The following is a 16,945-nucleotide window of genomic DNA, read 5'->3' as shown; positions in this document are numbered from 1 at the left end:
TGAAGATGATGAAGATGATGATGATCAGAGTGATTGAGAGGAGATCATGGGTGGATATGACTCTGTGATCAGAAGGAAGTTGGCAAGAGAGGAAAGAAGGGGTGATGGAAGTTAAAGGAAGAAGAAGGATACTAGAGATTCGATCTCTGATGAAAGTGAAGATGGAGAAAGCGATGAAGATTTGGAGATTAAAGGTGCTTTATGTTAGGGAGGATTTTATCCTACAATGATTAGCACAGAAGAAATAGAAAGAGATATAGACTGATGCGTATTATGCCTGGATAAGGGGAATAATTTAGAAGAAGTAAGAAAACTGGAAGAACAACTCAAGAAGCTGAAGATACAGAAGAGAAAAACTGCTGAGAAAAGGATCCCAAGAATTGGAGAAGAATAATAAATTGAGGCAAGGAAAGAGAGCACAAGTAAGAAGATGATGGAAGATGATATTTCGAGGACAGAACCTAGAAAATAAGCCTTTGAAGAATACCGATATGTCAGATACAGTGGGGGAAAAAAGTATTTAGTCAGCCACCAATTGTGCAAGTTCTCCCACTTAAAAAGATCAGAGAGGCCTGTAATTTTCATCATAGGTACACGTCAACTATGACAGACAAAATGAGAAAAGAAAATCCAGAAAATCACATTGTAGGATTTTTAATGAATTTATTTGCAAATTATGGTGGAAAATAAGTATTTGGTCAATAACAAAAAGTTTCTCAATACTTTGTTATATACCCTTTGTTGGCAATGACACAGGTCAAACGTTTTCTGTAAGTCTTCACAAGGTTTTCACACACTGTTGTTGGTATTTTGGCCCATTCCTCCATGCAGATCTCCTCTAGAGCAGTGATGTTTTGGGGCTGTCGCTGGGCAACACAGACTTTCAACTCCCTCCAAAGATTTTCTATGGGGTTGAGATCTGGAGACTGGCTAGGCCACTCCAGGACCTTGAAATGCTTCTTACGAAGCCACTCCTTCGTTGCCCGGGCGGTGTGTTTGGGATCATTGTCATGCTGATAGACCCAGCCACGTGTCATCTTCAATGCCCTTGCTGATGGAAGGAGGTTTTCACTCAAAATCTCATAATGCATGGCCCCATTCATTCTTTCCTTTACACGGATCAGTCGTCCTGGTCCCTTTGCAGAAAAACAGCCCCAAAGCATGATGTTTCCACCCCCATGCTTCACAGTAGGTATGGTGTTCTTTGGATGCAACTCAGCATTCTTTTTCCTCCAAACACGACGAGTTGAGTTTTTACCAAAAAGTTATATTTTGGTTTCATCTGACCATATGACATTCTCCCAATGCTCTTCTGGATCATCCAAATGCACTCTAGCAAACTTCAGACGGGCCTGGACATGTACTGGCTTAAGCAGGGGGACACGTCTGACACTGCAGGATTTGAGTCCCTGGCGGCGTCGTGTGTTACTGATGGTAGGCTTTGTTACTTTGGTCCCAGCTCTCTGCAGGTCATTCACTAGGTCCCCCCGTGTTGTTCTGGGATTTTTTCTCACCGTTCTTGTGATCATTGAGATCAGATTGAGATCTTGCGTGGAGCCCCAGATCGAGGGAGATTATCAGTGGTCTTGTATGTCTTCCATTTCCTAATAATTGCTCCCACAGTTGATTTCTTCAAACTAAGCTGCTTACCTATTGCAGATTCAGTCTTCCCAGCCTGGTGCAGGTCTACAATTTTGTTTCTGGTGTCCTTTGACAGCTCTTTGGTCTTGGCCATAGTGGAGTTTGGATTGTGACTGTTTGAGGTTGTGGACAGGTGTCTTTTATACTGATAACAAGTTCAAACAGGTGCCATTAATACAGGTAACGAGTGGAGGACAGAGGAGCCTCTTAAAGAAGAAGTTACAGGTCTGTGAGAGCCAGAAATCTTGCTTGTTTGTAGGTGACCAAATACTTATTTTCCACCATAATTTGCAAATAAATTCATTAAAAATCCTACAATGTGATTTTCTGGATTTTTTATTTTGTCTGTCATAGTTGACGTATACCTATGATGAAAATTACAGGCCTCTCTCATCTTTTTAAGTGGGAGAACTTGCACAATTGGTGGCTGACTAAATACTTTTCCCCCCCACTGTATACTTGAGATGGAGCATATCCTTGGATTTCAAAATTGGAAGAAATTATGGTGGGAACATAGTCTGCCATATGAGACATTAAGAGACTTGGCTAATCTCCTTGGGATTCCAGATATGGAATAAATATTTCAGAGAGTGGGACTTAATAGATATGTGGGGACTGAAGTGAATGACCCTGAATTGTTGGCTGCAAGTAGAAATAGGCTGTGGAGAGCACTGAAAGATACGTTTCCAACAAATGTGCATTCTGACAACATTCTGATTGATCCACTAGGACAACAAGAAAATCTGAGAGCGTATGTGTCAAGAGTTCATCAAGTGTGGAGAAATATTGCTGGAAATGATCCAGATGTGAGTGAAATTGAGAAGTCAATTTTGAGAGCTAAACTGCAGAGGGGACTGCCCTCACCAGTAAGGAGCAAACTGGTAGAGGTGGTTGGACTTGGAAGCATGACAAAAGGTGTCTATAGAGATCATATAGCCCATCAAGTGGATCTGTACAGGAAAAATGAACACAACAAGAAAGAACAGGACCAAGAAACTCTCAGAAAACTTAATGAAATACAACTGGGGGAGAATAAGAAGGAGAAAGAAAAGCTTTGGTTATGAAGAATCAGTGTGCACCAAATCAACAATCACTGCCACAGCTTCAACTGAACCAGGTCAAATGCAATTGTACCAGCCACCAATAGTGGTACAAGTTGTTTCATATCCATAGACAGTTTCTGGAAAGACACAGAATTGGAGAGGAAGAGGACGAGAAGGCTTAGAAAGAGGAAGAGGAGGAAGATTTAAGCCATACTTCCAGCAATATTGAGAAGTGTGTTATGATTGTGGACAGGTTGGTGACTTTGCTGTGAGTGTAATGGGCCAGAAGGAAACACAAGAGGGAATTTCAGAGGAAGATACAGGAGCAAGTGAAGATCATCTGGAGGACAGGTGAACCCTTATAGGGGAAAGGAGCAAGGATTCTAGGGGTGCCTAGAAGATCCGAAAGGGGGGTGTCAGCTGGTAGCACCAGTTAGGGGAAAAAATTCAACAATTGAGGTGAAAATAAACGGACCATTGGAAGTGATGATGGATAGCAGAACGGCTTTTATATGTGTTCAGCCTGAAGAGGTTACACATCTCACTATGTCAAATTAACTAATTAGGACAGGGATTTGAGGGAGTGAAACAGTTGATTACTCTTAAGGAACCAATTGAGCTCTGCTATGAAAATTAGAAAATTACAATACCCATACTGGTATCAGAACGTATACCTATTGCATTGTTGGGGAGAGATGCATTGTATAAGTTGAATTGTACAATAAGATGTCCACCAGACGGCTGTCTGGTAGAAGTGCCAAAGGAAAAGGTTTACCAATTGTTGATGACAGAGATGGATTAGTCTATATTATTCTGGATTGGAAATCTCAGTGAAGATTTTTGAAGCAGGCTAAGATATGGAAGAAATTTAAGGGGGAAAAATGCCAGATGCGAGGCTTCTGGAATATCCATTTCAATTCAGCTCAAGTATTTCAAGAATGCTGCCGAATTGAACTCAGAGGAATGGTTGAGTCATCAACTAAAGAAAGTTCAACTCAGCTTATGTTGAATTATTTTAGGACCACAAGGAGCAGCTATGAAGATAAACACAGATGATTATCTGGATAAAGAATTGGAGATTGAGAAGAGTGTGCAACATGTAACCTAGTTGGTTTCATGACAGAAGCAGAGAAAGCTGTTTTTGTACTGATGGAAGAGAATTGGGGGATTTGGAGGAGTGAATATCAGTGATTTCTGAAAATGATGATTTTGGCTCAAGGACAAGGAGAGTCATAAGCTGTAAGGATGACACATTAATCTATTTGCAGTGTGAAGATGGATTGAGAATCTATTAAAGAGGAGATGTTGCAAAAAGTTCAAGAATGTTTGTGATATCAAAGTAGTACTGATATTGGATTTGTGAAATCAGCCCAATTGAGGTGAAAGTTGAACTTTGGACGAGGAGGCAGACCTCCTTGGAAGAATCAGTATCCATTGAAAGATGAAGCAATCCAAGGGATTGAACCAGGAATTGAAGGACTTTCAAAAGCAGGTGTTTTGAAGACAATAGAAAAAATCCTTAGAGTAGGAATCAATTGTTGTTTTGGGAGAAACCATTAGGGGTTGATAGTAGCGCCTCTGGACCTATTAGGTCTGATGATTTAGGAAGCTAGGGATTAGCTAATGTTGCAAGGGGGGAGATTAGGAGAAAGATCACAAAGGAGTAGGGTTTTTGGGAACCATATTTGCTTGAAAAGATTGACTATGTCATAGGAAGGTGGACAATCTGTCTGAAAAATAAGGTTTACAGGGGGTGACTGTTATTCTTGGTTACATTCCTACACCAAGAGGTGCATAAGATGTCAAACTAAGCTAAAAGATGCTCAATCGTTTGCCAAGTTTTTGTGTAAAGAAGTCATAAGCAGGTGGGGACTTCCGGATCACATATCCTAAAATTAGTGGGAAAGGAATTTGTGGATAAATCAGTGAAATGTATTTGAAAAAATTAAAGGGAAAGGAATTTGTGGATAAATCAGTGAAATGGTTTTTGGAAAAATTAGGGAAAAAGTCAGACTAAAAAGTTATGGAAACTAGGGTTGAAGGAACTCTAGGACAGTCAGCTCAGCTTCAATGTTAGTAAGAGAGAGAGAACAGTGGTGAAGGGAAATTTAGAGTTAAGTGGAGAGATAATTATTGAGAAGAAGTGTTGTTATGAGGACAAGAAGTAGAAGCTGTTTCACCCAGTGAAAGGAAGTATATTTTGTACAACGATATGAAGTGGAAGAGGGTTATGAGTGATTGCTAACTTATTTTGAGTAATGTTAGAGGGAAAAATTAGGGAGAATACTATCATGGAGGTACAGGATGAGTTCTTTGATTTTAATGGAAGATAATAAGATATATCTGATCAATACTGCTCGTTAGGGAAGAGAGAAACTAAATGGAAGGCATATGGATTTGATTCTTCTGTTTGGAAATTAAAGATGGATGGGCAGGTAGGAATCTTTGGTTCAAGCAGTTACCTCATTCTGTAAGATCAGTGAGGAATCTTGAGGGTCCATGTGTGTTGAGAATTCCAGCACCAGGAACATGGGGTTGAATCTTAGAGAAGGTAGCTCAACCTCTATCAAGTATGTGTCAATCTTATGCTTTATTATGGCTGTTGTATCAGCAACAATCGTTAAGAGATAAAATAATGTCGTTGTGGAAGCATTTGTTTAGGCCTAGGTTTAAGTGTTATTGGTTAAATGAATTAACCTGTGTGAATTTGTTAAATGGAAGGAAAATCAGTTAACAGCGCTTCATGAAGCATTGGAGGGGAAACCAGTGAGGGCTCAAAGCTGTTTTTGTTAAAATAAAACATATGATGGAAAGGGGATGTTTAGGGGAATATCAGATGGTGATGATTTGATGACTTTGGGGTAAGCATGAACATAAGGTTAGTAATGAGAAATATAATGTAACTTTTGATGTTTAATTTAGTAAGAAGAGAATGACTTTGATGGTGAGAGAAGTTTTTGCATGGTAATGTGACTATTGGGAATTTTAGAAACATCTGGGGTTTGTGGTGAGAAATAATATATTCTTACCCTATGGATGGAAAGGATGTTGTTACATGTTGAAGTTGAAGCTTCCATATGAGGTTTTTAAAATTAAAAGATGGGAAGCAAGGGAAAGAGATAAATCTGATTCTGAAAGAGAGAAGTTTCATAGTCTGGGAAGGCTACCATTGGAGGATAAGTCTAGGAGAGAAGTGGGGACTTTTTCCATGGTATGGTGTAACATTTTTGGAAGATCAAATAGATAATATTACCTATCATTTGAAGGGTTTTGCAAATGAAACGATAAGACTCAAAGGAGTATTGATGGATAGATATCAATTTTGAATTTTTCACATTTTTAAATATTATGGTGATTTTAGTATTTTGTGATGAATCAAAGGGGGGAAATGGAATGTGATTCATTTTATATATAATTTTATATATAATTTTTAGTTGATATTGATGTTTTAATTTGAATGTGTTGTTTTGCAAAAGATACTGTTTGGTCTTTTCTTTTCATCCAGAAGCATATGTGGGAATGTGTAGAGGGGATTCAAATACTCAAACGGGGACAATATGAAGGGACAATATGAGTGGAATGGAGGAAGTGGAACAAGGAAGGTGTGGAAATGTTCAGATTCCATCATCGACGTTGCATTGGAAGTCGACACTGCTGAGGAGATGAAGTGTAGTGGACTACATTCCAGTGTCTGCAATGATATATAGACATATTTGCATGTGTAATACATAATTTGTGTCATTCTTTCTGTATTCATTTTTGAAGAATGATATTTGCTGTTATTGGGTACATGTGGGGATCTCAGATGTTTTTGTTTATTTCGTGGATGCTTAGGGATATTGGGTCTAGGCAGGGATAGAGAGAATCCACAGGAGGGTCCGATGGGTTGACCAGCCTGAATGTGGACAAATTTGATTGTATTTTGTTTGCTGAGGCTTTCATGTGTATTCAAATTGCATCATAGTTTAAAATGCATTGATAAAGATTTATGAATTTATCTGGAGTACTTAGGTGGTTGCCTGGGGCAGAGGGGCCGTGAGAGAATTTTACTGTCTTGATTGATTGAGGGATATTTGGAAAGAAAGCTGCCAGACAGGTTTTTCGCTCTCACACTCCATAAAGATGTGTTCATATTTCATAGAAAAAGGTGTTTACTCTCCATAAAATTTGGTTTATTGTTAAAGTTACTCAATAATATATATTTTTTTATTTGTCATAAACCTATTATTTTTGTTTTCGAGACTTAGTTAGTCTCGAAGGGGGGAAATATGTGGTGTCTAAGGAATTTATGACTTTGCTAATGGTTGCAAATGGTTTTAGAGGATGTTGACTGGGAGCATCTGGAGAGTAGTTCTATAAGGGGCACCCTAAAGCAGAGGAAGTCTGTTAGGTGGAGTCCTGGGATTGGTCTGTAGGGGAAAACACCCATATCAGGTTACATAGGATATATACTATGGGTTAAAACAAAGGACGGGGAGAATAACATATTTGGAGTTTGGGTCAGGTTATTCTCCAGATGTCTGCAGATATCTGTAAACTTACGCTGGAATCCTTTGATATAATAAACCTTTATAATCAAAGTACAGTGTCAGCGGATTTCCTTGTTCTCACAGCATAATTAGCATCGTTTTCTCGACACCACAATTTCAAATAGCTTCTTGTGAGTCAGAAATGAATAAGAATTAGTTTATTAGGCTAATTTAATCATCTCGCTTCAGGGCACTTATTCTATGACCGTCTCTTCAGCTGTTGCCCTGTTGCTTGAATAAAAAAAATATAGGCTATATTTCAATTGCCTAGCTGTATTGTCGAATTTGTTACATGTTTAAACTGATAGAATAATCCAAATGAATAGGCTACATGAATTTGCCGCCATACAATGCAACCAAACCAAACATCGTTCAATGGGTCTGTGCAAAGAGCGCCATCGCTCAAGTGTAGCAACTGGCTACTTTCTTGCACGTGTTAATATGTCACGATTTGAACACACTGACTGCGTCATTGCGCAAAATAGTATGCAGCATCATCTAGATATATGTGCAACAAAAGTTCAACATTCACCTTCTGCTACCATTTATGTCAACCCGTTTACGCATTAAGTTTGACGCATATGTTCGATAAATCCAACATATGCACCACACAGACCGCACTGCAACTGCCTCTCCTCTGCAACCTAATGCTGCAAGGCAAACGCAGCGTTCCATTGGAAATTAATGACCTTCTGGTGTACCAAAACGCAAAGCAGAGTCGGTGTGTTCAAAGCCTCAGAACCTCAACGTGGTGTTTGTTCTAAGATCAGAGACACTGGTCCGAATACCAAGGATTTAGAAATACACAAATGTGTGTGTGTGTGTGTGTATATATATATATATATATATATATATACACACACAGTGAGGGAAAAAAGTATTTGATCCCCTGCTGATTTTGTATGTTTGCCCACTGACAAAGAAATGATCAGTCTATAATTTTAATGGTAGGTTTATTTGAACAGTGAGACAGAATAACAAAAAAATCCAGAAAAACGCATGTCAAAAATGTTATCACTTGATTTACATTTTAATGAGGGAAATTAGTATTTGACCCCCTCTCAATCAGACAGATTTCTGGCTCCCAGGTGTCTTTTATACAGGTAACGAGCTGAGATTAGGAGCACACTTTTAAAGGGAGTGCTCCTAATCTCAGTTTGTTACCTGTATAAAAGACACCTGTCCACAGAAGCAATCAATCAATCAGATTCCAAACGCTCCACCATGGCCAAGACCAAAGAGCTCTCCAAGGATGTCAGGGACAAGATTGTAGACCTACACAAGGCTGGAATGGGCTACAAGACCATCGCCAAGCAGGTTGGTGAGAAGGTGACAACAGTTGGTGCGATTATTCGCAAATGGAAGAAACACAAAAGACCTGTCAATCTCCCTCGGCCTGGGTCTCCATGCAAGATCTCACCTCGTGGAGTTGCAATGATCATGAGAACGGTGAGGAATCAGCCCAGAACTACACGGGAGGATCTTTTCAATGATCTCAAGGCAGCTGGGACCATAGTCACCAAGAAAACAATTAGTAACACACTACGCCGTGAAGGACTGAAATCCTGCAGCGCCCGCAAGGTCCCCCTGCTCAAGAAAGCACATATACATGCCCGTCTGAAGTTTGCCAATGAACATCTGAATGATTCAGAGGAGAACTGGGTGAAAGTGTTGTGTTCAGATGAGAACCAAAATCGAGCTCTTTGGCATCAACTCAACTCGCCGTGTTTGGAGGAGGAGGAATGCTGCCTATGACCCCAAGAACACCATCCCCACCGTCAAACATGGAGGTGGAAACATTATGCTTTGGGGGTGTTTTTCTGCTAAAGAGACAGGACAACTTCACTGCATCAAAGGGACGATGGACGGGGCCATGTACCGTCAAATCTTGGGTGAGAACCTCCTTCCCTCAGCCAGGGCATTGAAAATGGGTCGTATGTGGGTATTCCAGCATGACAATGACCCAAAACACACGGCCAAGGCAACAAAGGAGTGGCTCTTGAAGAAGCACATTAAGGTCATGGAGTGGCCTAGCCAGTCTCCAGACCTTAATCCCATAGAAAATCTGTGGAGGGAGCTGAAGGTTCAAGTTGCCAAATGTCAGCCTCGAAACCTTAATGACTTGGAGAAGATCTGCAAAGAGGAGTGGGACAAAATCCCTCCTGAGATGTGTGCAAACCTGGTGGCCAACTACAAGAAACGTCTGACCTCTGTGATTGCCAACAAGGGTTTTGCCACCAAGTACTAAGTCATGTTTTGCAGAGGGGTCAAATACTTATTTACCTCATTAAATTGCAAATCAATTTATAACATTTTTGACATGCGTTTTTCTGGATTTTTTTGTTGTTATTCTGTCTCTCACTGTTCAAATAACCACAGTCTCTCACTGTTCAAATAAACCTACCATTAAAATTATAGACTGATCATTTCTTTGTCAGTGGGCAAACGTACAAAATCAGCAGGGGATCAAATACTTTTTTCCCTCAATGTATATAGGCTGAAGAAGATCAACTAGAATTTATATTTGAAACATAAGGCAGGTGAGTGTGAGTCGACAGGTATGAGTACCCCATGGTTTAGTACATCGGGAATGATCTAATTTCTGTTTAGATGTAGCGCGTTATAATTGATGCTACAGACTGTAACCCGATGTTAATGCCAATAGTATATTGGCCGAAGTAATGGAAAATGTTATGCTTTATGTCTGGTTAATAAAAGTCTTATAGGCATGTTGAAATGTTGTATAAGTCTAACATCCAGTACAAAAATACCCATACACTCTCTAAGTTCGTCACTGAATACATAGTGTCAGTTTTAGAAGCCATGTGGTAACCGACTTTCACCATCTGGCTCATTCGAGACATAGCCTTGTCTATACTGAGGTACTGGCTTCTGAACATGGCAGAAGACAAGATCATTAATTACGTTGTAGCCTACAAATGATGGTGTGAGGGTCTGGCGATGCTCAGCTCCTTTTAAGTTGTAGACTTGGAACATGTGACAGGCTGAAATCACCAAGCGCAAAAATATGACTTGATTTCAGATGTGACAAGATGGCTGATATCTAACCTTCGTGAAATTAAAATAGGATTATAATAAAATCAGGTGGAAAATCAGATCATAATTGTCACCATGTTTAGTAGAGGGGATTTTTAGTTTATGTCAATGATCAACATGGATGAAGTAAAACATCTTGAATCCCCAGCAGCCTGGCAAGCATGATTGCGGATATTTTCAACACAACAGTATTTCAAGGAGTGACACTATCTGAAGCTATCCTCTGTCCCTTGTTTATATACAGACCCAAGAGTATCAGGATGACTACCCAGAAGAGTGCCCCAGTGGACCGGTGAGTTACTCACTTTTCATTGGTTGGATCATCTGAGACATAAACCTGTATGAAGCAGCTTTCACAAACTTCCTCACTCAGTTTCCCTCTCATCTGAGCACTGGATGGGGATCAGAGAATACATTACATGGTATATTGGTAATTACTCAGTAATAATAACCTAGGAATGACTTGTTTCTTTGGGATTCATTACATTAAGCACCACTAGGGAGTGAGTGTGTTGTAGGAGGGGTTGTGATGTGGCATGTGAGTGATGTCCTCTATCCCCCAACATAGGCTGTGCTGTGGCCGTCATCATCTTCATCCTGGGACTGGGGACACTGCTGCCATGGAGCTTCATCATCGCCACAGAGGTACCACAACTTCTCTGTCACACCCACCCACCCACACAGCATCACTGACACGGAGGTACCACAGCTTCTCTACCTCATCACAACCTGTCACACAGACTCACAACAAAAATTGATGAATATAACACATTCAGGCAATACGGTCTAATATTAGTTTGCTCTGTGATGAGAGTAGAGGGCTTGAGCTAATGTCACCTCTGTTCTCCCATTGTTTTCTGCTGAAGTATTTTGACGACCGACTCAAAGGGACCACGTCAAGTAATGGAACGACCCCACTTACTAAAGACTACAATTTTGCCAGCTGGATGACTCTTCTAGCCCAGCTGCCCCTGTTCACCCTGGCCAACTCCTTCCTGTATCAACGGTGAGCAACGTACTACAGGGTTTGAATGGGAGGTATAGTATAGTATAGTGGTCTATCTCAACCGTATTTTTCCTGTGTGGCGGTAGTATCAAAGAGAAGGTCTGGATTGCTGTCAATATGGTCTCCATCCTCTTCCTCTTCCTCCTCACTGCCATCATGGTCAAGGTGCCCATGCAGCCCCACAGCTGCTTCTCTATCACCATGGTAACTATCTGGTTCATCAACTGTGAGTTGGTTCCCGACCGTCTTCATGTCTGTGGGTCCGGTTGCATATAATGTAATTAGTAATCATATAAGTAGTAGCATCATTGTTTTGACTGTTTGCCTGATGAAAATGTGTTCTGAGGAGATTTCATGTGTAAATACACCCATTTCTCACACATCCCCTCTCTCTCTAGCTTTTGGGGCAGTGCTCCAGGGCAGTCTGTTTGGGCTGGTGGGTCTGCTCCCCCCGAGGTACAGCACATTGTTTATGAGTGGTCAGGGATTGGCAGGGATCTTTGCTGCCCTGGCTAGTCTGTTCTCTATCCTCAGTGAGTACTACCACCTCACTATGCACAGTAGCAGTGAACACAATGATACACACACGCACATTCAATCAACATGCCCTCCTTTATACAGTAATAGTCTCCCTAAAACAGGTATTTTATGGTATTTGCTCATAATGTTATTCAAAAATGCCTTACTTTTCATCATAACAGGAAGGGCAGTTTCAAACTGTAGTAAACATGTGTTGTGCTTCATCTTCACTCAACCTAATAAACTGCTCACCACATCCTGTTTGGCAAGAAATATCTCAGCTGTGCCTGCCAGGATAGATTTTACCCTGTTATTACGTAAATTGTGTTTTCATCCTGATTAATACTGAGTTTCTCTCTTCCACTCTGTGTAGGTAAAGCAGACAAGGCCAGTGCTGCTCTTGGGTACTTCATAACCCCCTGTGTGGCAACACTGCTCACCCTGCTTAGCTACTTACTACTGCCACACCTGGTGAGTGGCTACAGCAGTGGCATGACAGGAGGACAACAGCCAGTTCATCTACTATTGCTTAGGATATTACAGAGGAATGTACTCATAAGATGTTATGTTTTGTTCTGGGGGTTTGCCCGGTTTTACTTTGAGAAAAGTAAGTTTCAACATGACCAACCTGAGACCACAGACGAGCTTCTCAAGGGAGCCGGTAGGTTTGGAACACTCTCTTCCATCCGTCAACTAAGAGGATCTACAGTGAGGGAAAAAAGTATTTGATCCCCTGCTGATTTTGTAAGTTTGCCCACTGACAAAGAAATGATCAGTCTATAATTTTAATGGTAGGTGAGAGACAGAATTTTTAAACAGTGAGAGACAGAATAACAACAAAATCCAGAAAAACGCATGTCAAAAATGTTAGAAATTGATTTGCATTTTAATGAGGGAAATAAGTATTTGACCCCCTCTCAATCAAAAAGATTTCTGGCTCCCAGGTGTATTTTATACAGGTGCACAGTCTTAAAGGGAGTGCTCCTAATATCAGCTTGTATAAAAGACACCTGTCCACAGAAGCAATCAATCAATCAGATTCCAAACTCTCCACCATGGCCAAGACCAAAGAGCTCTCCAAGGATGTCAGGGACAAGATTGTAGACCTACACAAGGCTGGAATGGGCTACAAGACCATCGCCAAGCAGCTTGGTGAGAAGGTGACAACAGTTGGTGCGATTATTCGCAAATGGAAGAAACACAAAAGACCTGTCAATCTCCCTCACCCTGGGGCTCCATGCAAGTCTCACCTCATGGAGTTGCAATGATCATGAGAACGGTGAGGAATCAGCCCAGAACTACACGGGACGATCTTGTCAATGATCTCAAGGCAGCTGGGACCATAGTCACCAAGAAAACAATTGGTAACACACTACGCCGTGAAGGACTGAAATTCTGCAGCGCCCGCAAGGTCCCCCTGCTCAAGAAAGCACATATACAGGCCCGTCTGAAGTTTGCCAATTAACATCTGAATCATTCAGAGGAGAACTGGGTGAAAGTGTTGTGGTCAGATGAGACCAAAATCGAGCTCTTTGGCATCAACTCAACTCGCCGTGTTTGGAGGAGGAATGCTGCCTATGACCCCAAGAACATCATCCCCACCGTCAAACATGGAGGTGGAAACATTATGCTTTGGGGGTGTTTTTCTGCTAAGGGGACAGGACAACTTCACCGCATCAAAGGGACGATGGACGGGGCCATGTACCGTCAAATCTTGGGTGAGAACCTCCTTCCCTCAGCCAGGGCATTGAAAATGGGTCGTGGATGGGTATTCCAGCATGACAATGACCCAAAACACACTGCAAAGGCAACAAAGGAGTGGCTCAAGAAGAAGCACATTAAGGTCCTGGAGTGGCCTAGCCAGTCTCCAGACCTTAATCCCATAGAAAATCTGTGGAGGGAGCTGAAGGTTCGAGTTGCCAAACGTCAGCCTCGAAACCTTAATGACTTGGAGAAGATCTGCAAAGAGGAGTGGAACAAAATCCCTCCTGAGATGTGTGCAAACCTGGTGGCCAACTACAAGAAACGTCTGACCTCTGTGATTGCCAACAAGAGTTTTGCCACCAAGTACTAAGTCATGTTTTGCAGAGGGGTCAAATACTTATTTCCCTCATTAAAATGCAAATCAATTTATAACATTTTTGACATGCGTTTTTCTGGATATTTTTGTTGTTATTCTGTCTCTCACTGTTCAAATAAACCTACCATTAAAATTATAGACTGATCATGTCTTTGTCAGTGGGCAAACGTACAAAATCAGCAGGGGATCAAATACTTTTTCCCCCTCACTGTACAAGATAAGACATAATACATATCAGTCTTATCCCCGCCTCACGAAAAAAAGCACCGGCTTTGCTGATAACTACCTTAGAGGAAAAATGTACTTACTACAACTGTGATATATGGTTGTCTCACCTAGCGATCTTAAGATGAATGCACTAACTGTAAGTCACTCTGGATAAGAGCGTCTGCTAAATGGCTAAAATAGGGGTGTCAAACTCATTCCACGTGTCTGCGGGTTTTCGGTTTTTCCTTTCAATTAAGCCCTAGACAACCAGGTGAGGGGAGTTCGTTACTAATCAGTGACCTTAATTAATCAATCAAGTACAAAGGTGCAGCGAAAACCTGCAGACACTCGGCCCTTCGTGGAATAAGTTTGACACATGGACTAAAATGTCAACATTTAAAACTATTAACGGGGCCTCCTGAGTGGAGCAGCGGTCTAAGGCACTGCATCGCAGTGCTAGAGGCGTCACTAGAGATCCGGGTTCGATCTCGTCCGGGTTAGGGGAGGGTTTGGCCGGTTGGGATGTCCTTGTCCCATCGCACTCTAGCGACTCCTTATGGAGCTGTACAGTGTTTCCTCCGACACATTGGTGCGGCTGGCTTCCGGGTTAAGCGGGCAGTGCGTCTTGTTTCGTAGGACGCATGGCTCTCGACCTTCGCCTCTCCCGAGTCCGTACAGGAGTTGCAGCGATTGGACAAGACTGTAACTACCAATTGGATATCACGAAAAGGGGTAAAAATCCCCCACAAAAAAACAATTAACAAATACCATATAGAGGAGCTATTCATAGTTAATTCATTTACATTTACATTTTAGTTATTTAGCAGACGCTCTTATCCAGAGCGACTTACAGTTAGTGAATGCATACATTTTCATACTGCCCCCCCATGGGAAACGAACCCACAACCCTGGCGTTGCAAGCGCCATGCTCTACCAACTGAGCTACAGGGGACATGAAGTGTTATGTGAAGTGATTTAATACTAAGTATAGTTACAGTATGTTTTCTAAACTAAAAGGCCTAAAACTATAAGTACTGACTATTTTCTCACTTCCTCTGAAAGACAAAGAAAAAATAGCGTTGGTCAATGGCGACCTGAATGGCTTCAACAATAAACCCATAATAACCAATGGTGATCTTGATGCCAGTGGGACCAAAGAAGCCCTGTTCATGATGGCGCATCTGTCTTGGCAGTCTTCAAAAAGGTACCTTGTCCTGTATCCAACTGTCATTCAAATCTCAATTCAAATACTATTATTTTCTAACACTTTGTTTGATACTGTTGTACAGATTTGGCAGATGGCCCTCTGTGTGACGTGTGTGCTGGCTGTCACACTGTCAGTTTTCCCTGCTGTCACAGTAAAAGTGAAGAGTGTGTATGTAAACAAGGAGTGGGGTGAGCAAACATTTGGGATAATAATACATAATAGCCTAGTTATGTCCAGTTAAGACAGTTGTGGTTGAATAAAGCAGATAGGGCGTGGGATTTAACTTTTTTAGCACGGCTGTGCTGCAGTTGTAAATACGAGGCGGAGCCGATTGGCAGCCGAACAAAGTGCATTACACCTGTATATCTGTCTTTCAGACCGATACTTTCTCTGTGTCTGCTGCTTCATCGTCTTTAACGTCATGGACCTGATTGGCCGCAGTGTCACCTCTATGGTTCAGTGGGTGAGTGACGTCTGCCCTTTGTCCCCCTCCTTTACTACCAGTTACTGCAATAAATAGCTGCTCCAATACCTCAAACATGTTTCTCTGCCTAACGGTGTCTGTCTCTGTTTGTCTTTATCCGTCCACAGCCCTCAAAGAGAAGCGGTCTGTTCCCTGTGCTCGTGGTGTCCCGTGTGATCTTCATCCCTCTCATCATGCTGTGCAAAACTGACAACCGCCAGTACCTGCCTGTCCTGTTCTCCCATGACGTTGCCTTTGTTGTCATCATGACATTATTCGCCCTGTCCAATGGATACTTCGTCTGTCTCTGCATGTCACCTCAGTGAGTCACCAAATCTACCTGAATTTATTCAACAGTTTTGTCAAATTTTTCCCTTAACTGTTTTTGTTTAATTCAATGTAACTTGTTATTACGTTGTAGTGACAATTTGGGCAGTTTGTTCCACAGTATCATACTCCTGAGTGGCGCAGTGGTCTAAGGCACTGCATCACAGTGCTAGCTGTGCCACTAGAGATCCTGGTTCGTATCCAGGCTCTGTCGTAGCCGGCCGCGACCGGGAGACCCATGAGGCGGCACACAATTGGCCCAGCGTCGTCCAGGGTAGTGGAGGGATTCCCACGGGGGGCCAGTATGAAAAAAAAATAATGTATGCACTCACTAACTGTATGTCGCTCTGGATAAGAGCGTCTGCTAAATGACTCAAATGTAAATGTTAAAATGTATCTGACCTGTTCTCTTCCGCAGGTTGGTGAGGGCTAAAGACTGTGAGACAGCAGGGGTCTTGATGACCTTCTTCTTGGCTCTGGGTCTGTCTCTAGGGGGCAGCTCTTTCTTTCCTCCTGCGGAACCTGCTCTAGAGGCTCCTCACACCTTCAAAACCTCCAACCAAACCAAGTCTGACTGTCACAATACTCAAAAATGTATTATGAATATTTATGATTTACTCACTGAAGGGAACTAGATTAGACACATCTTCCTTAATGCCAATGCAAAGTATATGGATATTTAAAATGAAGAAAGGTTATTGTACACTGATCTACACTGAACAGAAATATCAACACAACGTGCAACAATTTCTAAGATTGTACTGAGTTACAGTTCAGTCAACTGAAATAAAATCATTAGGCTCTAATCTATGGATTTCATATGACTGGGAATACATATATGCATCTGTTGGTCACAGATTCCTTAC

At 41.6% G+C, this 16,945-nt stretch overlaps 1 protein-coding gene across 1 annotated transcript; it reads left to right on the top strand.

Annotated features, from left to right (window-relative positions):
• The first annotated feature begins 5,551 nt into the window (after positions 1-5,551).
• On the top strand, positions 5,552-16,512 carry LOC121541381 (equilibrative nucleoside transporter 2-like). The gene is made up of 12 exons (XM_041850360.1): positions 5,552-5,562; positions 10,543-10,562; positions 10,839-10,915; positions 11,137-11,276; positions 11,363-11,502; positions 11,675-11,809; positions 12,169-12,266; positions 15,372-15,477; positions 15,667-15,752; positions 15,881-16,074; positions 16,189-16,225; positions 16,498-16,512. Exons 1-12 carry the CDS (start codon positions 5,552-5,554, stop codon positions 16,510-16,512), a joined length of 1,059 nt encoding a protein of 352 aa, XP_041706294.1.
• The last annotated feature ends 433 nt before the right edge of the window (positions 16,513-16,945 follow it).

The sequence above is a fragment of the Coregonus clupeaformis genome, chromosome 27 (genome assembly GCF_020615455.1).
Source record: "Coregonus clupeaformis isolate EN_2021a chromosome 27, ASM2061545v1, whole genome shotgun sequence".
NCBI lineage: Eukaryota > Metazoa > Chordata > Actinopteri > Salmoniformes > Salmonidae > Coregonus > Coregonus clupeaformis.
The sequence above is the reverse complement of the archived record's forward strand: the minus strand, read 5'-3'. Positions and strand labels throughout refer to the sequence as shown.

Bases quoted from the DNA above. Each gene is read 5' to 3' on its own strand.
- LOC121541381 (XM_041850360.1), top strand. The intron at 11,277-11,362 runs GTGAGCAACGTA...GTGTGGCGGTAG, and splicing joins AACTCCTTCCTGTATCAACG to TATCAAAGAGAAGGTCTGGA. The intron at 11,810-12,168 runs GTGAGTACTACC...CACTCTGTGTAG, and splicing joins TAGTCTGTTCTCTATCCTCA to GTAAAGCAGACAAGGCCAGT.